This window comes from Callithrix jacchus, chromosome 17 (assembly GCF_049354715.1).
Source record: "Callithrix jacchus isolate 240 chromosome 17, calJac240_pri, whole genome shotgun sequence".
Taxonomy (NCBI): Eukaryota; Metazoa; Chordata; class Mammalia; order Primates; family Cebidae; genus Callithrix; species Callithrix jacchus.
This window is the reverse complement of record NC_133518.1, coordinates 4,735,837-4,761,756: the sequence shown is the minus strand read 5'-3', so window position 1 is coordinate 4,761,756 and position 25,920 is coordinate 4,735,837. Positions and strand designations below refer to the sequence as shown.

At 41.7% G+C, this 25,920-nt stretch overlaps 1 protein-coding gene and 1 pseudogene across 7 annotated transcripts in view; one reads left to right on the top strand and one right to left on the bottom strand.

Annotated features, from left to right (window-relative positions):
* LOC100386657 (uncharacterized) overlaps positions 1 to 25,920 on the bottom strand; it is a 118,253-nt gene that overhangs the window by 6,734 nt on the left and 85,599 nt on the right. For 4 of the 6 annotated variants that reach the window (XM_078354910.1, XM_078354908.1, XM_078354911.1 and 1 more), the window contains one exon: positions 1 to 25,920. This exon is cut by the window's left edge and continues 6,733 nt beyond it; it is cut by the window's right edge and continues 20,046 nt beyond it. In XM_078354910.1, the coding sequence (XP_078211036.1) occupies positions 16,880 to 17,575 (696 nt within the window). In that variant the 5' untranslated portion in view covers positions 17,576 to 25,920 and the 3' untranslated portion in view covers positions 1 to 16,879. The other 2 variants (XR_013528806.1, XR_013528805.1) reach the window with 2 other exon arrangements.
* Positions 16,957 to 25,920, top strand: part of LOC128930803 (neuronal acetylcholine receptor subunit alpha-5-like) — a 28,116-nt pseudogene continuing 19,152 nt past the window's right edge. The window contains exons 1-2 of the transcript XR_013528804.1: positions 16,957 to 17,206; positions 19,412 to 19,518. The product of XR_013528804.1 is annotated as a neuronal acetylcholine receptor subunit alpha-5-like (transcript). The remainder of the gene's footprint in view (positions 17,207 to 19,411; positions 19,519 to 25,920) is intronic.

Genomic DNA, 25,920 nt, shown 5'->3' with positions numbered 1-25,920 from the left:
ATTACTTAGAGAAATGAGAATGCATTGTGAATTTAGGCACTTCATAACCACTAACAACGTACAATGTATACTACATAATGAGAGCTGTTTAACAATAAAACATTTTTATTTGTAAGGAGTTAAGGTTTTCTTTTAATGCTGAGCATAATGTTTTACACGTGAAAGATATCTAATCAATGAGTGCTAAATTGAATTGACCTTCACGACTCAGCTGAATTTATCTGATGTAGAAAAGACCCTTGACAGCTTCTGCTAGTTTCCAATCATTATTCTCATGGCAGTGTCACACACAAATAATTTAATTTGATTGTATTGGGTTGTTGTGGTTATGCCTATGCATAGCTGGGACCACAGGGAACAAGTCACTTTTCAGCCATGTTGTTTTGCTCCAGACAGTGACCACACCTGCAGCTTTAGGGACTAGGAAATCTTCCAGAACACTTAAGTGCATAGAGCTCAATCAAATCAGCTCTTACTTGGAGAATAAAGATCGATTTGTTATGGAATTCATTACTTAGTGCAATTACCACATTTATGATATTCTAATCTTATTTAATCCTTCTCAACTATGGATGTGGTAATATACAAGAAGAGTGCATTGAATATTTTCTGTTTATCCAAGCTATATTTGAGTAATTTACCTTGTAAAAACTGTAGGTAAAATTCCAATGAGACCCTTGATTGACTCTCATATTACTGATTATACAACAAAACATAACTCACATGTTTTGTCAGACTTAATTGATCTTTAGACGTATATTCTTAGAATGGCTTGTTTTTATTAGTTATCTTGGACACTGTTTTCGTTTCCTAACTCGTCACCTTTATAATACATCAGACTGGAAAAGAAAAGGCTCATATTCACAGATTTATAAAGGGGAGAACCATGTTTGTTTAGTGCTATGGATATCTGGCTTTTAAGAGTATCTGTTTTTGCTAATGGCTAGGATGAAAATTATACAGTGTACAACTAGGCTGTAATACAATTTCAGTACATGCTAATTACAAAATTAATACAATTTTAGGAAATTAAATATATGTTTAAAATTTTTCTAGATAGAACAAAACTCTCACAAATTCTTGGTCTCTGCTGGCTGCAGCAGAGGCTGGGAGGTAGAAGAGCAGGAGATGGGTTCTTGATCTTGCAGTTGAAGATACTTTCTCCATCCATTTTTTTCTCAGTTTGGGTTCATTCATTTTCTCTGAGGCAATGTCTTTCACGGTTTCTCCCAGCACCCTCTTTCCTTAGCCAAGATGGCATCTGAGTGAAAGAGAAAGCCCAAATACCCTTGTGATAACATGGGTAAGTGAAGGGAGGCAGCCTGTGAAAAGCGGTCCTGATCCTGCCCTTTGGGTCTTCCCTAAAATCCCCAGAATCAGTTGTTTTCATGCCTGGTTTCTAGATAGCCCCTGGCATCCAGCACTAATTTCAGTGCTGGTGAAACCTGGAAACAGTTTCCTCAGCATGTTCTAGCCTTGTGGTCCTGCTTCCTTGACTTGGCCCCACTGTCATCTCAGTGGCACAGAAGACCCTTGAGGCACCACAGTCTCTTCCTTCCTCCAGACCATCGCCTTGGACTCTTCCCCCATAGGAACTGCTGTCTCTGCCACAGGGTTAGAGGAAAGGGGACCTGTTCAAGATCCCAAACGAGGGTTCTTGGATGTCACACAAGAAAGAATTCAGGGTGAGTCTGCAGAGCAAAGTGAAAGCAAGTTTATTAAGAAAGTAAAGGAATGAAGAACAGCTACTCTATAGACAGAGCAGCCCTGAGAGTTGCTGGTAGCCCATTATTATGGTTATTTCTTGATGATTATGCTAAACGAAGGGCTGATTATTCAGGCCTCCCCCTTTTACACCATACAGGCTAACTTCCTGATGTTGCCAAGGCATTTGTAAACTGTCAGGGTGCTGGTGGGAGTGTAGCAGTGAGAATGACCAGAGGTCACTCTTGTCACCATCTTGGTTTTGGTGGGTTTTGGCCAGCTTCTTTACTGCAAGCTGTTTTATCAGCAAGATCTTTATGACCTGTATTCTGTGCTGACCTCCTCTCTCATCCTGTGACTTAGAATGCCTCACCATCTGGGAATGCAGCCCATTACACTTCAGAGTTGCTCTGGTTCAAATGCCTCTGACAATGTTATCTTGGCCCTAATCACAGCAACTTCATTGCAGTCTCTATGGTGTTCAGCTTTCCACTGCCTTCCATAAGCCACAGGGAGAGTTCAGGGAGGCTGGAAGAGAGTCAGGGCTTTCTCTTTCATGTCCATGCATGCATGTGGTGACACCTCATGAGCCTGTGTACTACAGAGCTTGGGACCATTTCTTCTATGTGATGTTTCTGTTCTTTCTCCTGCTTCTTGATTTTGAGTCTGAGGCCATTGTAATGGAGAAGGAAGGACATCATCTCCTACTCTTCCTTCTCTGCTGTCTCCTCTTCTAGCACTAGAAGGATTTCATCTGGAAAGACCCTTCCTCCTGCTGCTCAACTTGGCATCAGCTCTCTTATTTCCTTGGGCCTATCATGATAGAAGGGTTTTTGTGAGTGGGGAGGGGACAGGAGACAGTATTATCACCAATTCAAGAAAATACATTTGAAAGTTTTTGAAGATTTAGAGAGCATTTTGTTGTTTCACCAAAATACCTCTTTAATTTTTCTGAAGTATGTTACCATACTCTTAACTGCCTTTGAAAAATACAGCCTTTTCTTATTTTCTTTTTCTTTAAATTATTAACTGGGATGTGAGTTCCTGGGCTTTCCTTATTGATTAGAAACTTTTTAAATTTTATTTCTAGAGACAGGGTCTTACTGTGTTGTCTAGGCTGGAGCACAGTGTTACAATTATACTTCATTCCATCTTCTAGCACACAAGGGATCCTTCCATCCTTCAGAGTAGCTGGGGCTATAGCTCACACCAGCACAACTGACTAATTTAAAACAAGTTTTGTTTGTTTGTTTGTTTTTTGGTAGGGACAGATCTTGATATGTTGCCTGGGCTGGTCTCAAATCCCTGGACTGAAGTGATCCTCCCACATCTGCCTTGCAGAGTTGCCTTTATTGTTTTATTAGTAGAGCAATTTTGAATAGTTTGAATAATTTTGTTAATTTAATGAATTCTTTTTTTGAGACAGAGTCTCAGTCTATTGCCCAGGCTGGAGTGCAGTGGCATGATCTTGGCTCACTGCAACCTCCATCTTCTGGGTTCCAGTAATTCTCATGCCTCAGCCTCTGAAGTAGCTGGGATACAGGGGATACAGGTGAGTGCTACCACACCTGGCCAATTTTTGTATTTTTAGTAGACAGGGTTTCACCACATTGAGCAGGCTGGTCTCGAACCCTTGACCTCAGGTAATCTACCTGCCTTGGCCTCCCAAAGTGCTGGGATTACAGGTGTGAGCCACCACACCCAGCCTTAATGAATTTTAATAATGTTACCATTTAAATCAATTAGCAACAAAGCAGATACAACAGCTAAGCCATACAGAACTGTTTATCTAGTAACAACAGTTTCTAGTACTCAACCTAATGATTATGTGTACAGTTAGTCTGGAAATGCAGTGTTTTAGTTGGTACCCAGCTCATAATCAGGGCTATGTACAATTAGTCCTTCAGCCAGCTCAGGCTTTCCATGGCAATAAATCTCTAGGGACTAAAATCTTTCAGAAGGGAGCCTCTGGTTAAAGTTTACTTCCAGAAATATGGCTGTTTCCTCACGGTTCCGAGAGCCAGGAGGCTCCACTTGTGGAACAAATCAATCAAATTCAGTGAATCAGGAAGTGGCAAGGAGTTCAGAGAAGGATTGGTCTCTAGATTACTGTATTTTTGATACCAATAATTGTTCTTCCTTTGCTTGTTTTACCTTTACAGAGCTGTGGAGCGCATACAAGATAAGGCAGGATGTGAATCTGACCAGGTGTGCTTGGTTATCATCAGGCTTCAAGAAAAAAAAACTCCCTTTGACATATACAGTGCATTCTAAATTAGTCAGCAAATCATAACCAGTGTCACTCTGTGTCAGGCATTGTGGTGGGTTCTTGGGAGTTACATAATATTTATGACACAGTCTCTGATTTCAAAGAACTTGAGTCTTGTTGAAAAGATTATATGCTCATTCACCGAATATTTAATGAGTTCAGACTACAGGATAGGCACTATGATATGTGGGCATAGAGCAGCAACAGGATAGATCTGAACCATGCCTCCATGGAAAAGATAATCAAGTGATACTGATATTCAATAGGAGACTCTGGATGTTTCCAAATATTTCCAATTCTAGCCATAGAGGGTTCTTTTTTTTTTTTTAGATCAATTAAAAAAACTCAAGCACCACATTATGAGTGAATTCATGAAATGCAGTCTCTGTTGATCACTCTGATGATTCCAGGGAGTCATTAGGTTCTGGCTGTCCCCTGACAGGTCTCTCTCTGGACTGTGGCTTTGCACTCCCACAGGTCCCTTCAGGCTCTCTTGGATCTGTTTCTATAGGTGGCTGTCCTCTCTCTACTGTGCTCTTAATCTGTCTGGGAAGCCTATTTTTTATTCTTCAAAGCTTCACTCTCATAAATCTCCTAACTTATTTATTTAGCCTTTTTTTCAAAATTTTGATTTATTTTATTTTTAATTGACAAATAATCACTGTGTATGTTCTGTATAGGGTATGATGTGATATTCTGATATATGTTTACACTGTGCAATGATTAATTTAAGCCAATAAACAAACATATCACCTCTTTATGAGTCTTTACTGAGGCTTTCAACTGACCCAAGGGTGAATGGGGAAGGAGGAAGTGAAAAACAATGGAATTTAAAAGCATAGATAACTACTCCTAATGTTTATTAACTGCTCCCTTTCATAGATGTCCACAAATGGACAGTAAATTTTTTAGCTCTGCTAATATCTAGTGGGAAAGAGAAAAATGATGGTGGAGAGTGGACAGGAGACTTGTGGCTGATGAAATAGATATTGGTCTTTATTTTAAGGACAACTAAAAAATAAGCAATTTTACCAAGCAAATATGTAGGGATGTCTGTGTATGTATGTGTGTAATGAGCAGGTTTTCTTTAGAAACAATCGTGTGGAGAATGGCTTAGCTACCAACATTAGGTGGCATATGCTGGATGCCGCATGAGCAGGAGTGGTGTCATGTTCTGATCAAAGTTTTCCCCCTAAATCTGAAAGTAGATCTGTCAGACATGAGGAATTTCTTCCCAACAGCCCAGCGGAGTAGAACACTGCAGTCCAATCACAAACGATATTCCCAAAGTGTGGGAGACAGCAGGTGTAACACTGAGCTTATTTATATAGCAGGTCTGTATGATTATACACAGTGTTGTAAATATGTCTGGTAGAATAATTTCATGGAGAAAAAGTCCCTCTTGACCTGGCATCAATGTAGATGTACAGCAAAGTGAATGAAGCTGAAGCTTCAACATCTCTCACTTGCACAGGCCTTTACCTAGACAGTGGACCTAGTTTTATGTTCATTTTATTAAAGAAAGTTTTATATTCTTCAAAACCCGGATCCACTTCTGTCCCATATAGTCCACAGGTAGTCATGGAGAAAGTGGAATTTTAACTTGCCCATGAAAGAAAATTATGTCAGATAGAATATGTCACAAAGAATGGGACCCCATTCTGAATAAGGATAACTGTGGGGGCAGTGTGGAGAGTGCACTGGAGGGCCAAGAGTCAATTGATTGATGGGTACCAGGGATTACTAAAGCAAAGATCAGATACCTGAACTCATCTTTGCATTGGTTGGTTATTTAGGTGCTTTGGGACATAGGAAATAGATCACCACTTATGTTAGCTTAAGCAAGAGGAGGTTTATTGTAATAGAAACAGCATTATGGGAGGGCACACTTTGGGAAGTTGAGGTGTGAGGATCACTTGAGCTCAGGAGTTAGAGACCAGCCTAAGCAACATAGTGAGACTCTATCTCTAAAAAAAGATGAAGACATTAGCAGGGTGTGGTGGTGCATGCCTGTAGTCCCAGCTACTTGGAAGGCTGAGGGAGGATTGCTTGAGCTAAGGATGTCTACATTGTAATGCACTGTGATTGTGCCACTGCACTCCAGCCTGGGTGGCAGAGAGAGACCATCTCAAAAAAAAAAAAAAAAAAAAGAAGAACAGGAAAACAACATTATGGCTTGGAGTGTGTAGGCTAGAGTTGGAGAGTAGATTAAGATCCCAAAAATCAACAACTGGAATAATAAATGGAATCTCTTGCCCATTGTCCATCATTTCTGGACCCAGCTATTTTCTACTTGTCGTAATTGTGTTTCTACTGACAATTGCCTATTCTTTCTCTGTATTATCAATGTAATTTCTTAGCTTAATTATCTTCTTCCTCATGTTCCTGATACTAATCTTCCTCATTTTCCTGACATTTTCAAGAAAGGAAGTCTCTTCCTTATAAGGTCATTTTTCCTTGACTGGCAAAGTTATAGATCAGAGGTTAATCTGTGGCTTGGGCTTGCATACCTTGTCCAATCAGGTATGTCTAGGACATACAGAATCTTTGCACGAAATAGGTGACCTGTAGTTTTTCCTTCAGAAGTTGTGGAGCAAGAAATTTCCATTACAAGAACTTATAGGTGAGGCTAACATAATCAATGGCCTGTCCATTATAGCTGAAATAAGAATAGCTAATATTTTCTGAGGGCTTACTTTGTGTCATTGTGTCAGATACTGTTCTAAGTGCTTGATATATATTAACCCCTTTCTAAAAAATGTAAGAGTCAGGGTCTTGGTCTGACACCCAGGCTGGAGTGCGTTGGTACAATCATGGCTCATTGAAGCCTCAAATTCCTGGGCTCCAGGAATCCTACTGCCTCAGTCTCCCAAAGCACTGGGATTATAGACATAATGGGTAGCCAGCATTAACCCTTTTAATCTCACCAATAATCTTATAGGGGTAGTCGCAACCTTTATTCCTATTTTACCAAGAAGGAAACTGAGACCCAGCAAGTTGCAGTAACTTGTCCAATGTCATGTGGCTAATAACAGATGGAACCAGGATTCTAGCTGGGTGGTATGTTCTAGGGTTTACCTTTCTTTCTGCCTTAGGCTTTTGGTTATCTATCTCCCTAAACTGTGTCAAAGTCTTCACTTATTTGAACATGCTAACAGTTCCATTTCTCCAGTTGCTGTCTAGCCCTATCCAGTCTTAGTCCAAATGTGAAACATCAGCAATAACCAGCTATATTTGCTTGCTGGCTTCCACTCTTCCTCATTCAGTCTTGTCTTTATTCAAGCCTTTCCCCTCCTCCCTTCCAGTTCTTCTTTTCATGCCCTACACTTCCTTATGAAACCTCAACTCTCCTCAATTACTTTTGTATTTCCCCTTTCTCTGAATTCTTAAGGCTTCTACAGTCTGTACTGTTGTGAGGAGACCAGTATAATTGCATTTAAGGTCTATCATCTTTAGGATACATTTTCATGTTTTAGAAAGAGAAAAACACAGAACCCCCTTAAAAGATGAAGATTCAGAAGGCAGTACTTAGAAGTCACAAAGCCTAGTAACAGTATAATCTCTTTGGATAGTGAGGCTTTAAAAACCCCAAAAGATGAAGTTAAATTGAGAAGACTGCAAAGCATTAGAGCCTTTAACATAGTTTGAGTTGCTCCAAGTCTCATGAGGGGTATGAGAATGATTCTTGGAAGGAGAGTCCCTTGCCTACCCGCTTCGTTTCTCCAGGTGGTTTGAATTCTGAGAGGAAAGATAAGAAAGGAAGGAAACTTTGGAAAGTAAAAAGGGCAAACTGTTTATTTTTGTTGTTGCTGTGACATAGCAGGCCCCAGACTAGAAATTATGGCTCACACCCAAAAGACCAGCAAATAAGTAATGACAGGAGATAATGTGCCAGCTGTACCCATTTTCTCAGAATTCTGCTGAAGTTACAAATCTATCTTTATTCCCTGTGCAGAATAACTAATTGATTTTTTTTATGAAAGCAATCTTTTTACAGCTAAATCATGAATTAGGCACCAAAAGCCTGGTTTCTAATTCTGGTTCCAGGTCTAGATTTGAGCAAGTCAACTTCACTCAGCTTTATTTTATTTATCACCTATAAAATAGAAATATCTACTCACTGATAGACATTGTATATAAAAACATGTAGAAGAAATTGTCCATTCAGACACCGCATAGTAATTACACCATGATGTGGCTAACTCTGGTTTAGTCACTGAGGGTCCATCAACAAACAGAAACGTAAAAATCTCTGCTCTTGTGGGGCTCACTGAGCAGTGTAATTGGCCAGGTCACATGTTTTAGTTTTTTAACCCTGCTCAGTTATCCACACCTTTATTTTTTGTTAATAAACAAGCATTTGCTGAATAAGGTATGTTCTAGGTTATTTATGAGTGAATTAAATCTACAAATCTATTACTGGGCCTAGTGATAGTGCAGGAAGAGAAAGCTAGATTCCAGATAGAATTTAGCTGCAAGCTAGCTTTGTGGCTATAAAAAAACAATGTGGTTTCATATTCTCGTCTGTAAATAAGAGAATTGGATTACATCATCTCCAAGGCTCACTTTAGCTTTAAAATGTGCAGTTTTGTTTACTCCCACAGGGATCACTGCCCTCTTGGTGGCAGCTGGCATAATGCCTAAGAAGAACTGGCCAGTGCTCAGAATACACCTTGTCAATTCTAACAAAGTAGATGGTGGGAAACATCACCATACTATGCTCTGGAGTGTGATTATATGCCACTTGCTATTATTTCTTGTTATTTCAATTGCTTCCCAGCTAGAGCACACACTCCTGCAAGGCAGGAATCAAGGAGTGCATTATACCTATTATTATCTGGACCTGGAAAGATTCCTTTGATATCAGAAGCCTGGATTTGTATTTCTAAAATTATCTATATTTTCACCCTTGAGTAGGCCAAATGCTGCTTGTACTACTTTATCTGTTTTACTTATTAATTTGACCAATTAACCAACCCCATTTTATGTCATGAACAATATAAAATTTAGTTCTGCCCTTATCAGAATAATGTGTTCATTCCAGCTTAATGAAGTTTCATTATAGTTGCATAAAAGCTGCAGGGTGGGTGGGGGAAGGTTTGTAAAGACTAGAACTTAATATGCAGTACAGTTATATCTAGCTTGAGTACTACAATACCAAAGATGAAAGCATACACCAAAAGTTTCTAAGAGACTAGTTTTGTTAGCACAGGAATAAAAACCACTTACAGAATTTGGAGGGAGTGAGGCAGTAGAGTGTGGTTAGGACATGTGTTTTGGAACCAGACTGCTGGCATTTGAATTTAAACTCTGCCACTCACCTGGAGGTGACCCTAGGCAAGTTACTTCACCTATGTATGTGTCAGTTTCCACATATCTCATTTCATTTTATTAAAGATAAATTTCATTTTATTGAAGATGATAAGAGTACCAGTTACAAAGAATTAAATGAATTATTATTTGTAAAGTGCTTGAACAGCACCTGACAAAGGGAGAAGAACTTCTAATTCTGTTCAGTTGTTTAGGAGGGTGTTAAAATGAGAGGAATTAGGAGCAACAGAGACTCTATGTCACTTAAAGAAACTGGTGTTAAAGGAAGGCAGAACATCGAACTGCACTTGTAGGAAGGAGTAGAGACAAACAGTCAAGCACAGGTGTTTGTGTGTATTTTGTTTCCCAAGACAAGGGAAATCTCCATATATTTGAAAGTGGATGGAAAGGAGCTAGTGGTCAGGAAGTTGGAAGAGGGAGGGGATAGCTATGCGAGTGGAATGACCTGTAACAAGGACATAGGTAATCAGAGGTGAAGAGAGGGAATTCTAGGAGAGTTTCCTCTTAGTTCCTACAAAATCTAGCTAGCTTTGTGCCATGTTACAAATCTGGCATTGAAAATCTGGAAGTGACAGCACAGACCATCATAGCCCTCAGATCCTTAGGATCAAGCAGTGGATAGGGATAAATTAGTGAGCTGGTGTGGGTGAACAGAGAGAACTATTAATGACATGATGGGAAGAAGCTGTAACCATGTGGTACCACTGGGTCATTCTGGAAGGAATCTCGCAGACAAACTAGCACAGTGTTCAGCCCACGGAGGCAGCGTGTCTCTGTGAATACAGGCCTCAGGCATCCTCAGCTGAACCATAACCAGCCACAGGGTCCACAAAGGAGCCATAGCAGAAGGCCAGACAAATGAGCTGTGTTGTAGAGTCTCCATTTGGTGTTTGTGAAGTGCCCAGTCACACATCAATCATCTTTCAGTATTGCCATAGGAAAACAACTTGGCCCAAGAGTTAAATTCAGATTGGAAGATAAACATTGACCCTCCCTGCAAATACACAAATAAATAGCCTGCACCACCTAACTGAATTATTTTAAAATATCCTGTAACACATCTTAGTAAACAAAGCTGTTTTAAATGAAATCCTTGGGCTCTCACATCCAGAGGGAGGATAAACTTTGCTGGCAGATTGAAATCTTATATGTTTGGCAATTTGGGAAGAAAACAGCAGAGCTGCGAGTTTAGTTGAAACAAGAACAAGATTTATTTCAGGCAGGAAGATCCTAGGCTGCATGAATGAAGATTTATGGCTACAAGCACTGATATGTCTACGAGGGGCCCATTAGTACCTGTTCATCCTTATACTTTCAGGACAGGCCATATTTGATGTGGATGAAGAGCAGTGTATTAAAGGGTTTAAGCATTAAATGAAATTAAAGGCAAAGGAGGTTGACATCACCTGACATATGGCAGTCTTTATCTTTTAGAAATGGGAAACTTTCAAAGATATTTATGATTTGCCAAGATTTGCCTTGGAAACAATATGAAGGATATGTTAGAGAGAAGGAAAACTTGGATCAAAAACATTAGTAACAAGGCTATTAGTAGATCAAATTATATATAATCTTCAATAACAACAATTTTTTTAAATGTAATCTATTTTTAGAGCAGTCCACAGCAGAATCGAGAAGTACAGAGATTTTTCACAGAACTTCTGTCCCCACATAAGCATAGCCTCCTCCGTCATCAATGTCCCTGGCCAGAGTGGTGTATTTGTTGTAATTTATAAACCTACAATGACAGCATTATTACCCAAAGTCCATAGTTTACATTAGGGTTCATCCCTGCTGTTGTACATTCTGTGGGTTTGGAAAAATGCATAATGATGTGTCTACTATGGAATTGTAGATTAGTTTCACAACCCCAAAAATCGTCTGTTCCCCACAAGCAATGCCACTAGGAAAATATATACTTCAGAACTCCCGGCTCTTCATTAACTACCTTGCAGTGCCTCATTCTTTTAGTTTAGTTTTTTTTTTTCAATCTTCTGCTATTTGACATTATACAGGTATGTGGTATCTAAATTCCTACAGCTGTAATCTGCTTCTAAAGTTTAGCCAACAAATAATGCAAGCCCAAGGGCATTTCCTTTGTGAAGGCAGGCCTTTAAATAAGAACCAAGCAACGTAATAGCAAGAAGAGAAGCCTAGTGGTCAGCTGAGGTGAGAACTTAACCTAACCAGATCGTTCTTCAGCATACGGAGAATCTTCTCACATAGGAGTATGAAGGTGGCTTTGAAAGTCTTGCAGAAAAAAAAAATTGTAGGGTGATAGAGGGGCCCCTCTCACCCTCTCAGGCACTGGTGTGGGAGGCCCTGGTGCTTTATCTTTCTCTGGCTCTGGCTCTCATTCTGGTTTTCTCCAGGTCCCTTTCTCTGGCAGAGGAACTTCTCATAAAGACAGGTTGCTCTGTCTTTTATCTGTCTTGGGCAGGACCCAAGGGAATTGCAAAAGGAAAGAGAAAGGCATTGCAGTCAGAGCCCAGAAGGTGGGTCTAGACCAGGCTGAGAGATGGGCAGGTGCCCCATTGCCTGGTGGATGGGCAGGCCATATTCCCCTCTCTGCCACCCACTCCCAGCCCTAATGTGTGCCCAGAGTTTTGAGCAGCACTTTCTTGCTGAGGGGAGGTTTTGAGACTCCAGTTGTGAAGGAAGCATTTCCACACAGAAGAAATGAAGGCTTAGATGTGCCTTGAGTACCCTAATGTGTGCTGGCTCTGTGGCATGTGCCCCCTTTTCCAACCTCCTAGTTTCCAGAAGGTGGGGAGTAGGTCAGAGGGACTGCTCCCCAGGGGGTGGGAGCCCCTCAGAGGGACTGTGATGTCTGGGACATCAAGGAGGGGAGGGGACATCTACATATAGGCTCAGTGTCCACAGGGACCTCTCAAGGGGTTTGTGTGGACCAAGAAAATGCAAAACCCATACACACAGCTTTCTGATTACAGAAGTCCATCTAAGCATATTTGAGAGAAATGCGTGTACATGGTATGCTTGAAATGATCTTCCTAAATACATTCCTTTAAGGGGAGTCTGTTCCAGTTGGTGAAGTTGTGCTCTCTGCAGAGGCTTCAAACTCCTCTGGCTGCAACCTGAAGGCAGATAGAGAGGAGGATGCATGGGTGCTGCGGGTGCAGCAGCACCCCTACCTGAAGGCAGATAGGAGGATACATGGGTGCTGGGGGTGCAGCAGCACCCCTACCTGCATGGAAGCTTGTCCTACCTCTGCACAAGGTGGACTCCCAGTGATTGTTTTTGGAAGGTGAAGGTTTCTGTTGCCAGATGGACAAAGAATAAGAGCATCAGTGTAGCTGTGCACAGTGGTTCACACTTGTAATCCCAGCACTTTGGGAGGCGGAGGTGGCCAGATCACAAGGTCAGGAGTTTGAGACCAGCCTGGCTAACATGATGAAACCCTGTCTCTACTAAACATACAAAAAATTAGCTGGGTGTGGTGGCACGTGCCTGTAATTCCACTTACTTGGGAGGCTGAAGGAGTAGAATTGCTGGAACCCAGAAGGCAAAGGTTGCAGTGAGCAGAGATCAGACCATTGCACCCCAGCTCGGGTAACAGGGCAAGACTCCATCTTAAAGAAAAAAATAAATAAATAGGTGGAAAATAAACAGTTCCATTTACCAGGAACATACTCTGTAGAAGAAAATGCCATAATGACTCCGGACTAGGGAGGCACTCTCAAACCCAGCTCTAAGACGGCAGTTAAGGCGCAGTGGGGGAGGGAAAGGCTGCAAAGTTGCCTCAGCCAGGCAACTCTGAGATATGCCCCTTCCTTACTGTGTGACCTCGGGTGATTTACTTAATGTCTCCAGGCCCCTAATCTTCCTCATCTATAAATGGATGTAATAATATCCAGCTTAGAGGGTCATGGGGAAGATAAAAATGTGAAACTTTATGTAAAGAACTTAGCACAGTACTTGGAATAATAGAAGGGAAGAAATGATCATTATCATTAGTCATACTACATTTTATTTATTTATTTATTGAGAGGGAGTCTTGCTCTGTCACCCAGGCTGGAGCATAGTTGCTCAATCTCGGCTCACTGCAACCTCCACATCTGGGTTTCAAGCAATTCTCCTTCCTCAGCCTCCCAAGTAGCTGGCACTGTAGACAGGAATTTTGTATTTTTAGTAGAGACAGGGTTTCACCATGTTGGCCAGGCTGGTCTCGAACTCCTGACGTCAAGTGATCCTCCCACCTTGGCCTCCTAAGGTGGTGGGATTACAGGTGTGAGCCACTTGCCCAGCCCATTTTATTTTTTAAAACAATTTCAGGCCAGGTGTGGCCACTCATACTTGTAATCCCAACACTGTGGGAGGCCTAGGTGGGCAGATCACTTGAAGTCAGGAGTTTGAGACCAGCCTGAACAACATGGTCAAACTCTGTCTCTATAAAAAGAGAAACAAAAAAGATCTGGTGGTGTGCACCTGTGATTCCAGCTACTAGTGGGGCTGAGGTGGCAGGGTCACTAGAGCCATGATTGCAACACTGCACCCCAGCCTGGGTGACAGAGTGAGACCCTGTCTCAACACACACACACACACCCCAAAATTTTTCCACCTGTGTAATTTTCTTTGAAGAAAGTTATATATGGCTGGGCATGGTGGCTCACACCTATAATCCCAGCACTTTGGAAGGCCGAGGCAGGTGGATCACCTAAGGTCAGGAGATCGAGATCAACATGGCCAACATGGTGAAACTCCACCTCTACTAAAAAAAAAAAAAAGAAAGAAAAGAAAAAAAAATGAGCCAGGCCTGCTGGTGCACTCCTGTAGTCCCAGCTACCAGGGAGTCTGAGGCAGAAGAATAGCTGGAGCCTGAGAGGTGGGCATTGCAGTGAGCTGACATCTTGCCACTGTACTCCAGCCTGGGTGACAGAGTGAGACTCCATCTCAAAAAAGTGAACAAATTGGCCAGGTGTGGTGGCTCACGCCTGTAATCCCAACACTTTGGGAGCCAAGGCTGGTGGGTCACCTGAGGTTGAGCATTCAAGACCAGCAGGACAAACATGGAGAAAACCCATCTCTACTAAAAATTCAAAAATTAGCCAGGCCTGGTGACATGTGCCTGTAATCCCAGCTACTTGGGAGGCTGAGGGCAGGAGAATGGCTTGAACCCAGGAAGGAGAGGTTGCAGTGAGCCTAGATCATGCCACTGCACTCCAGCCTGCACAACAAGAGTGAAACTCCATCTCAAAATAAAATAAAATGAAGGTTTTGTGTGTGTGTGTGTGTATGTGTGTGCATGTATATATGTGTGTGTGTGATCATTAGCATATGATTATATAGAATATACATCTAGAATATATATATGAAATCTTTTGATATTTTGTTTGATATATATAAAATCCTCAGTATATGATTATATATGGAACGTACGTATGGAATCTTATGACTGACTTTTTTCATTCAGCATAACACCCTTGAGGTTCATCTGAATTGCTGCTCATTTGCCCAATGAATGTTGGGATTGGTTGCAGTTTTTGGCTATTGTGAACAAAGCTGCTATGCACACAGGTTTGAGATTAAGTCTTGCTCTGTCACCTAGGTCAGAGTGCAGTGGCCCAATCTTGGCTCACTGCAACCTCCGCTCCCAGGTTCAAGCAATTCTCCTGTCTCAGCCTCCTGAGTAGCTGCGATTACAGGTGTGCGCCACCATACTGGGCTAATTTTTGTATTATGGGCTAATTTTTGTATTTTTAGCTGAGCGGGGTTTCACCATGTTGGTCAGGCTGGTCTGGAACTCCTGACCTTGTGATCCACCTGCCTCAGTCCCCCAAAGTGCTGTGATTAGAAGTGTGAGCCACTGCGCCTGGCCTGTTTTTGTTTTTTTAAATGTGAACGTAAGTCTACATTTCTCTGGAATAAATGCCCAAGAGTGCAATTGCTGGGCTGTATGTTAAGTGCAATTGCTGGGCTGTATGTATATTTTTGTATTTTTAGTAGAGACAAGGTACCTCCATGTTGGCCAGGCTGGTCTCAAACTCCTGATCTCAGGTGATTTGCCAGCCGGAGCCCCTCAAACTGCTGGGATTACAGGTGTGAGCCAGCATGCCCAGCTGGCTCTTCTCTTGTAAGACTGAAACTCCCTACTAGTTAACGACAAACTCCACATTCCCTCCTCTTCTGGCCCCTGGCAACCACCATTCTACTCTCTGTCTTTACTATTTTGAGTATTATTTTGTTTTCGTTTTGAGATAAAGTCTTGCTCTGTCGCTCAGGCTGGAGTACAGTGGCTCAATCTCGGCTCATTGCAACCTCCGCCTCCCGAGTTCAGGTGATTCTCACGCTGCAGACTCCCAAGTAACTGGGATTACAGGCATGTGCCATCATGCCCAGCTAATTTTTGTATTTTTAATAGAGATGCGTTTTCTGCATGTTGGTCAGGCTGGTTTTGAACTCCTGACCTGGCCAGGCAAGGTGGCTCACATCTGTATTCTCAGCACTTTGGGAGGCCAAGACAGCAGAACACAAGGTCAGGAGTTTGAGACCAGCCTGGGAAACATGGTGAAACCCTGTCTTTACTAAAAATACAAACATTATCCACGCACAGTGGCGGGTGCCTGTAATCCCAGCTACTCCGCAGGCTGAGGTAGGAGAATTGCTTGAGCCTGGGAGGCGGAGACTGCAGTGACCCCAGATCTGCAACCTCCTCCTGGGGTTCAAGTGGTTCTCCTGCCTCAGCCCCTCCAGTAGCTGAGATTACAGGCGGGCGCCACCACCCCCAGTTAATTTTTGTATTTTTAGTAAAGATGCCGTTTCAGCATGATGGCCAGGTGGCTGGGATTCCCCCGCCTTGCCCCAGATCCCCGGGAGAGGCCAGTACGGCCCTCCCATGGGTGGCAGAGAGACAGATGCGATGCAGGTCCCTCTCCCTGGGAAGGGGCAGAATGGGTCCACTCCGCAGGGCCCCTCCAGGCGCTGACCTAGGATGGAGTTGAGGTGTGGCAGCGCTGGACCCCAGGGCCCCTGCCTGCCTCCTGGGGAGGCGGGTGCCCCAGGCAGCCCCAGTGAGGCCGCGGGTGTCTGGGCCCTAGTGAGACCCCCAGGCTCCCACAGGACGGATGCGAACAGGGAGGCCGGGGAGGCCCTGCTGCCCTCGGGACTGTCCCTCCAGCTCCCAGCTTTCCGTGCTTTTAAAGGCCCCCTCTGCAGAGAGACAAGGGAGCCAGACCTGCATCCTGAGGCGCCACACTTGAGGGACCCCACAGCTCTGTCCAGGCCGCTTCCTTTGTTTGAGATTAAGTCTTGCTCTGTCACCCAGGTCAGAGTGCAGTGGCCCGATCTTGGCTCACTGCAACCTCCGCTCTGGATCGCGAAGCTGACGTCCAGAGGAGGGCAGGGGCAGGTCCTGGAAGCTCCCAAGGCAAAGAGAGCTGATCTCGGGGCTGGGGTCCCAGGGCTCCACTCCTGCCATCTCTAGGGCCCTAGAACTGGGAGGAGAGACTGGGTGCCTTTCGTCCACCTCTGGGGCTGGGCAGAGCCTTAGCTGGTGATGCAAGGCGAAGCTGCTTCTGTGCAGTCCGAGCCGCGGCCCCTTTAAGAGGGGGTGGTGCGTCAGCCAATTGCTAGGGACGCTGCCAGCGTGCGCACCTCTATGGAAGCCGAGACAGCGCTTCCCTCAGGGCCCCGGCAGAAGCCGCGGCGTCCTTGAAGCAAGCAGAAGCCATGGCGGTGTGGTCGGAGAGAGCGAAAGCCGCAGCTAGAGGCGGTGGCGCGGTCCCATGAAGCAGAAGAGGAGTCGTGTCCCAACGAGCAGAAGCCGCGGCGTCCAGAAGCGATGGCGTGGTCCCAGCCAGCAGAAGCGGCCATGCGGTCCCAGGGAGCTTCGGAGAAGCCGTGGTAGTTTCCATGTGATGGGGGAGCAGGAGGCAGGTCTCCGCGGTAAGTGGCGGGGCATGGACCCCACCGGGAACCCTCTGGGCCTCCCTGCTCCTTCCCCATGGACCCCACCGGGAACCCTCTGGGCCTCCCTGCTCCTTCCCCATGGACCCCACCGGGAACCCTCTGGGCCTCCCTGCTCCTTCCCCACAGCTCACTTTTGGGCCCTGACTCCTTGTGGGCATCTGGGCTCCAGTAGTCTGCGTGGCGGCGGTTGTGGGGTCCTGGCTGCCCCAGCGTCTGCACCCTGGCTGGGAACGGTGTGAGACCCGCGTCCAGCATATAGGAGCGCCTGGACCAGAGGCCACGGTGAAGCACAGGACTTGGGACCCTCCGAGCCCCACGGGCCTCTGAATTGAGGTCCAGGGTCATTTTGGTGTTTCAGGACCTTTAGAAAGAGACCTCGCTGGAGCACAATAGAGCAGGGGACATCTGTAGTGTCAATTCTTTGAGGAGTCTCCAGGTATTTAGCTGTTTCCGTGGTGTCTATTCTGATTTTCATTTACAGTGTATGAGTTCCCTTATCTCCAAAACTATACCCGTGTTTCTTTATTTTTATTTTTTTCCTTTGGAGACAATCTCGTTCTGCCCCAGCTGGAGTGCAGTGGTGCCATCTGGCCTCACTGCAACCTGCGCTTCTGGGTTCAAGCGATTTCCCCGTCTCAGCCTCCTGAGTAGCTGGGACTACAGGGGCCTGCCACCAGGCCAGGCTAATTTTTATATCAGTAGTAAAGACAGGGTTTTTCCATATTGATCAGGCTGGTCTCAAACTCTTGACCTCAGGTGATCTGCTGCCTCGGACTCCCAAAGTTCTGGGATTACTGGCGTGAGCCACCAAGCCTGGCCTCTCCTATTTTTAAAAAACTTTCTTGGAATATCCAGTAAGTGTGAGATTATCTGTATGGTTTTCAATTAAACGACACACAGTTAGTTAACTTTGTTGGATAGTTAATTTTGAGGACCTTTTATCTGTTGTTCGATTTTATGTCACAGAATTGTCTGTTCAGGTCCTTTGTGAAATATTAGATTGTTTTGTTACTTTGTAGTGTTTTTTGTGTGCACCATAGATGACAACACATGAATTACATGATTACCTGAAATTTTTGCCTAATCTATAGGATTTTTTTTTAATTTGGAAAGTAGTTTCTTTGCTGTGCAGAAACTTTTCAGGTTGATGTAGTCCATGTTTATTTTTGTGTTTTATGCATGTAATTTTGGTCATCCATATAAGGAAATACATATCAGTGACAAAGCATTTAATTGTCAGTGAGGTTTTTCTTCCAGGGTGTTTCTTTCTTTTTCTCTTTGTGAAGGTGAGCAAAGATTCAAGTGACCCAGAATATATGCTCAACCTGTGTTTTAGTTAAAAACATTTTGTGGTTTATGGTCTTTTGTTCTGGTCTTCAGGGGTTTGTTCATTTGTTTGTTTTTTGTGTGGGGGGGTGGGGGGGTGCAGGGGTTGATTTTCATATGTCATGTAAAATCAGGGTCCTGTTTCTCTCTTCTGCGTCCAGATAACATTTTTCTCAAAGGTATTCATTGAGCAGACTCTGCCTTCCACATGTGGTGGTCTTTATCAAAGTGAGTTGACTATGTCCATATTTGTGTTGATCTTGTTTTGTCCTCCCCGTTTTTGTCCACAGTTCTAGGTATTGTTTTTATCCAAGTGCTATATATCTGTGGCATGACTGCAGCTTGGCAGTGTGATTTAATATCGAGGATTGTGGGTCCTCACTTTAATTGTATTTCTCAGGGTTCCTTTGGATATGAATTGTTTTTATGGTTCTCTGTGATTTTTAGCAATATGTATTTATTTCTGTTAACTTTCTTTCACAACATAAAGGTGTATAATTAAGGGTACATTTTCACACATATAGATTAGGTAATGATTAAATCAGGGTACTTAGGATCTCTATTCCCTCATAAGGTATTATTTTTATGTGGAGAGAACACTCAAAATTCTCCTTTCTTGTTCTTTTGAAAAATATAGTATTGTTAACTCCAGTCACTAGGCTGAGGAGGAGAACAATCAGATTGATTCCTTTAAGGTTAAGATAACTTTGCTTCCATAACCAATCCCTACTCCCCCTCTAGCTCCCAGACCCTGGTAACCAATATTGTGCTTTCTATCTCTTTAAGACAGACATCTTAAGATTCAGTGTTTGTCTTTCTTTGCCCAGCTCATTATGTTTAACATATGTTTTCCAGGTTCATCTGGGTTGCTCCACATGACACTGTTTCATCATTTTGGTGGCTGAAGAATATTCCCTAGTGTATGCATATGAAAGTTTCTTGATCCCTTTGTGGATGGACAGGTAGGTAAAATGTATACCCAGTAGTGGGAATGCTAGATGGTATGGTATTTCTCTTTTCTGTTCTTTGCAGGAACCCCAACTGTTTTTTATAGTGTTAATACTTAATTTACATTTCCACAAACAATTCCCCTTTGTGAAATTCATACTAGAAGTTGTCTTTTTAAATATTTTAATCTGTTTGTAATGTTCATTTTACTTGGGAGTGACATAAGATCTGAGTGTGGTTTTGATCTTCATTTTTCTCATGTGTAGTAATGGTAACCACATTTTTGCAAATGTTGCATCAGTTTCTTGTCTGTACAATTATCTCTTCAGGTTATTTGGTTTGGTTATTTTTCTGCTTTTTTTTTTTTTGCCAGCTGGTAGTGTTACTGGCTTGTACCTTTTCAAAAATAACCCTTAGCCAACTGAATGTTTGCCCAAACTTTTCTTACAACTTTTAGTATGCTTTTTCAATTTGTTCATTGTTTGTTAGGCACAAACTCTTCAGTTTGACGTGGCCCCAAATGTATATGATTTCTTGGTTAGCTGTGCTGTTGGTTACTAATGAAGAAAAAACAAAATCACTACCAAAACAGTCCATTGTCCATGAGCCACCAAGCGGGGCTATTTTTTTATTGATTGATTTATCTATCTATTAATCGATTTATTTAGGGACAAACTTGCATTTATTTATTTACTGACGTACTTACAGAGAAGCAGGTTGCATTTAATTATATATTTTGAGGCAGGCTTGGATTTATGTATTTATCTATCTACCTATCTAATTATTTAGAGGCAGGCTTACATTTACTCATTTATTTATTTAGACACAGGCTGACATTTATTTATATACTTATGTATTTGTGTGCAGGCTTGCATTTATTCATTTTCTTAACTATGTAGTGATTTAGAGGCTGACTTGCATTTCTTAATTGATTGATTGATTGGATCATTGATTGACTAATTTTAGATGAATTCTTGCTCTCTCACCAAGCAGGAGTGCAGTGGCACAATCTTGGCTCACTGCAACCTCGTGTTCCAAGTGTCTCGGTCTTTCATAGTCCTAGGATTACTAGACTGAGCCATGTTGCCCTGCCTTTATTTATTTATTTACATAATAAATATGCAGGATTGCATATTTATTTATATTTTTACTATTTTTTTGGTAAGTCTGTATGCTTGGTTTTTCAGTTTAATTCTAATTTGGAAGCTGAGGCAACAGTTCGGACAACTGTAACTTAAGACTTGACTGTTTGGGACTTTTGTATTCAGAGCTTTTTCTGTAGAGACTGGCTGTTATCCCTTTGCTTATTTATCTGTTCAAATAAAAAGAGAAGCCACCCAAAGCAATAAAATATATACACATGATGCATCTGATTGATAATGGGCTTCTGTCTAGACACAAACTTCTCTTACTGTTCATTAACAAAAGACAAGCTATTGAAAAGGCAAACTGAGTATCTTCAAGGAAGATGTAAAATTAAAATATGGACAGTATTGTTAGTCATGGTTATTCTTATCAACATTACAGTGCCATAGAACTTCACACCCACTAGAATGCCTGTTATCAAACAATAGACAACAGTAAGTGATAGCAAGCAGGGGCAGAATACAGACTCCCTGTACATTGCCCATAAAAATGTGAACTAATGTACCCACTTTGAAAAACAATTTGGTAGCTTTTCAGACTGTCATATATAGAATTATGATCCAGCAGTTCTACTCAAATTGAGAACCCATGTAAATACAGACTCATGTCAATGCTCATAACAACAGTATTTATAGTAACCCAAAGTGAAAACAACACAAACAGCTAATAAGAAAAATATACGTATACAATAGAATACTATTCAGCAATCAAAAATTTAAAATGCACAACACATTCAGCTCAGTAGGAGCAGATGCTGTTACAATATCAGCTGCCACAGTGAAGAAGGCAACCAAGGGTCAGTGTCTGGGACCCCACAGAGGCTGTCATTGTGGCATGACCAGCAGAGGCACAGAGTATAAACCCAAGGCCATCTCACTTCATTGAAGGTGTGGTGGGCATCTCTGCATGCTCGGTCGTTCTGCTTGGATTCCAGGCCAATGTTGCTGGAGCTCATGGAATCCCCTGAGAGCTGAGCTTTGGCAATAGCATCGCCAGCCTGGAAACAGAAGCTTGGGGACCATGCAAACAAAGCCCAAGGGCAGCAGCTGTGGCAACAGATGCTGCATGAGGAAGAATGCCTGGAGCTGTAGAAGAAAGACCTAAAGCTTGAGGCAGCCTTTGCATAAGACCAGGTAGCCAGGTAGGCTATAGGCACTTTTCTGGTCATCATGGGACTGAGCACACCATGGAGCACAACAAACTTGAAGGGTCTAAGCACAAATAACAGTTTTTGATTTGGAGGGCAACCAACTAAACTTAATTGGTCAAAAAGATGCACTTAAAGAAGACACTACAATCTCCATCAGATTTTGTAGGATCCTACGTGATCTTAGTAGATGCCTGTTGGGGATCTGGATTCAGACTGGTTTGGTTCATATGCTTCTCTCTGCTCACTCATCACCATGGAAGGGAAGGTATGTAGCTGAGGTGAAAACAAAAATAGCTGAAACATGATAATATTAAGAAACTTGAAGCCCACAAATTTATAGAGAACCACAGTCATTGGGTTATTGTCTAAGCAGCATGTGGGTGAACCACACGCTAGTGTTGATTAAAATTGGCTTCATGTTGCCATGTGTAGAGAACAAGGTGTGGCACCTGGGCATCAAGCATCATACAGATGCTGCTTCTAACCCTGCACAAATGGTGGATAAAACCAGCCAGCCATCAACATTGCAGGCCAGGGGGATTAAATTTAGCATGGAAATGGACTGCAAAGAAGATAGCTATATGTTTTGAGAGCTCTGGATATTGTCAGCTAGATTATAATTCATAAAGAGAAGTTCATCTTCCAGGGATGGTGGATAGTCTGTGAACTGCTACCTAGGCAAGTTGCCATCTCTATGAAAAAGAAAGATGGGCCTGTTTTTGCAAATACCAAACGTGGTTGTGTAGATGTATCTTGCTGAGCTAACCACACATGGTTCGTAAACACGTATGAATCCTAAACTCCCAGAAGTCTTCTCCTGGGGCTGTGGTGGCTATGGTCAGCTGTGCCTAGAATCAGAAGAATTAGAATTAGATGGCCACCTTCCCCAAGCTGTTTGACTTTTCAAGGTGTGGGGGTCCCCATATCTGTGCTGATTAAATCTGCCTTATTGTCAGTGACCAGGGTGATCTGTTTTCCTAAGAGGCTACCTGTACCTCCCATGAGGCTACCATGTACTGGAAAACAATTGTGAATATTCGTGGATAAAAAAACATGAGGCTTGGCTTTTAAAAACTGCAGCATTATCATCATTCTGGATGGGTCTGGTGTTGGCTTTCGGGGATGACAAACTCACATCTTTCACTAGAGCCCAAGTGATCAAGAGCAGTGCATAATCTCTTAGAGCAGGCAGCCATTAGCTAATCATACTCCTTGATGAAGACCAAAGATGAAAGTGAGACCCAGAAAGAGAAGATAACGTGTTAGCATACAACATTGAAACTGATTCTCCTGAAAAGCAGGTGTTATTTTTCTGTGCCCTGAAACAGGAATTAAAATGAAGAATTATACAAAGCAAAAGTTGACTCTAACCACATTTTTGTTAGATTATCTAAAGTTCAGTCTTACAAGTGATTTAACATTAACTGCCTTTTTTGATATGCTTTTCAAAGTTTTTAATCTTTTCAAAAATTAAAAGTTTATTTCATTTGATAGTAATTTATTTTTGTTTACTTTTAATTTTTGTGGATACATAGAAATTGTACTTATGTGCAGGGTGCATGTAATATTTTGATACAAGCATACAATGTGTAATAAAGCTTAGTAATTGGGATATTCATCAGCTGAAACATTTATTTTAAAAAAATTTTAAGGCTGGGTTTCAGAAAATTTACAACTTCTTTGTGTTGGGAACATTCCAAATCTCTTTTAGCTATTTTGAAATATGCAATGAATTATTGTTAACTAGTTACTCTATTGTGTTGCCAAACCCTAGATGTTATTTCCTTTATATATATATTTTTTTTTTGAGACAGTTTTGCACTCTCACCCAGGCTGGAGATCATTATTATGATCTAGATGATTGCAATCTCTGCCTTCTGGGTTAGGTAGATTCCCGTGTATCGGCCTTCTGAGAAGCTGGAATTATAGGCACACACTACCATGCCAGCTAGTTTTTATATTTTTAGTAGAAACGGCATTGCACTATGTTGGCTAGGCTGATCTCAAACTCTTGGCCTCAAGTAATCCACCCACCTCAGCTTTCGAAAGTGCTTGGATAACAGCCATGTGCAGCCAACTGTATTATTATTAATGTTTAATAAGTATTTTTGCTAATAGTTGACTTGCCATTTATAAAGAAAAAAGGCAAAAGTATGACGCAATGTAGATTTATTTTTCACTCCTAAATACATTTTCTAATACATAAGAAAAAGAATAATCTATCTCGAATACATTATGGTAAGTGAAAGAAACAAGATTGAAACATGACAGACTGTACCATTGCATAGATACAAAATGTTAATTATTCCACAAGAATGCAGGTTTGTTGTTGATTTTAGACAGAGTTTTGCTTTTGTTGTCCAGGCTGGAGTGTAGTGGCATGATCTTGGCTCACTGCAACTTCTGCCTCCCAGGTTCAAGTGATTCTCCTGTCTCAGCCTCCCGAGTAGCTGGGATTACAGGCACCCACCACCATGCTATACTAATTTTTGTAGTTTTGTTAGAGACGGGGTTTCACCAGATTGGCCATGCTTGTCTCAAACTCCTGACTTAAAGGTGATCCATGCACCTTGACCTCCCAAAGTGCTGGGATTACAAGGGTGAACCACTTATCCCAGCCAATAATGCAGTTTTAAAAGAATATCCATTGACTGGGTGTGGTGGCTCAGCCTGTAATATCAGCACTTTGAGAAGCTGAGGTGAGTGGATCACCTGAGGTCAGGAGTACAAGACAAGCCTGACCAACATGGAGAAACCCTGTCTCTACTAAAAATACAAAAAGTTAGCTGGGTGTAGTGGCCCATGCCTGTGATCCCAGCTACTCAAAAGGCTGAGGCAGGAGAATTGCTTGATCCCAGGAGGCAGAGGTTGCAATGAGCCAAGATGGAGCCATTGCACTCCAGCCTGGACAACAAGAGCAAATCTCTGTCTCAAAAAAAAAAATCCATAAAATGCAAATCAATAGAGACAGGCAATAGATTAATGATTGTCTATTGATGAAAGTGGAAATAGTTTAAAGTCATACTTTTATGGCTTTTTAATGATAAATATATTAGAAACATTGAATTGAGTGTAATATGCAGAAATCTTTTTAAAAATAGGCATTTCATAGACTAAGATTGCTAAATTAATTTCTGGAAACCAGTTAACAGAATCTGAAAACCAAATTAATTTCTTTTTCTAGAAATGTGAAGTAGGGTTCTTGTATATGGCTGCCAGGTCTAGGTAGGATATTTAGGTCAACAAATCTGATTGTATAACTTTCTACTTCTGTCATTAACTGTCATTTTTCATTTCATATATTGGGATTTTTGTTAGGCATATATATTTACAGTTATTATATCTTATTGATTGGTTTATGTTTCTTCAATATATAGTGCCCTTCTTTGTCACTTGGAACACTTTTGTCTTAAGTTTATTTTGCTGAGGTATAGTCACCCCAGCTCTTTTGGTTACTATTTATATAAAGTATCCTTAGTCATTCTTTTACTTACAACCTAAAGAGAAAACTAATGAGAGTCTCTTATAGATAACATAAAGTTGGATTATATTTATGTTTTTTAAACCACTGTGTCAATGTTGGTACTGTAATCATCCAGTTTAATTTATCTCTATTTAAAGTATATCCAAAAATAGAAAACTACATTTTGCTGCTTATTTTTCCGTTGTATATCTTTTTCAAATTTAGTCTGTTTATTACATTTTTATTCTATTGATATTTTTCTAGTCTATCTACAGTTTTTATTTCCTTCTAAATTCCTTTTTGACTTTGTTTGTCATTATGGTAATTAACGATTATAAGAAACCTCATGATTGTATGACCATGTGTAATAAATTAATACCACTTGAAATTTGGTTTTATTAAAACAGTTGATTCCATATAGATTTGTTTCTCCAAATATATGTTTTCAGCTTATATAATTATGCACTGCATGAAATTAACAGATTTATAATTACTTTTATGCATTAATCTTCCAAATCATATATAAAAAGAATTTTAAGCCGGGCGTAGTGACCAGCACTTTGAGAGGCTGAGGCAGGTGGATCATGAGATCAGGAGATCAAGACCGTCCTGGCTAACGTGGTGAAACCTTGTCTTTACCAAAAATACAAAAAATTA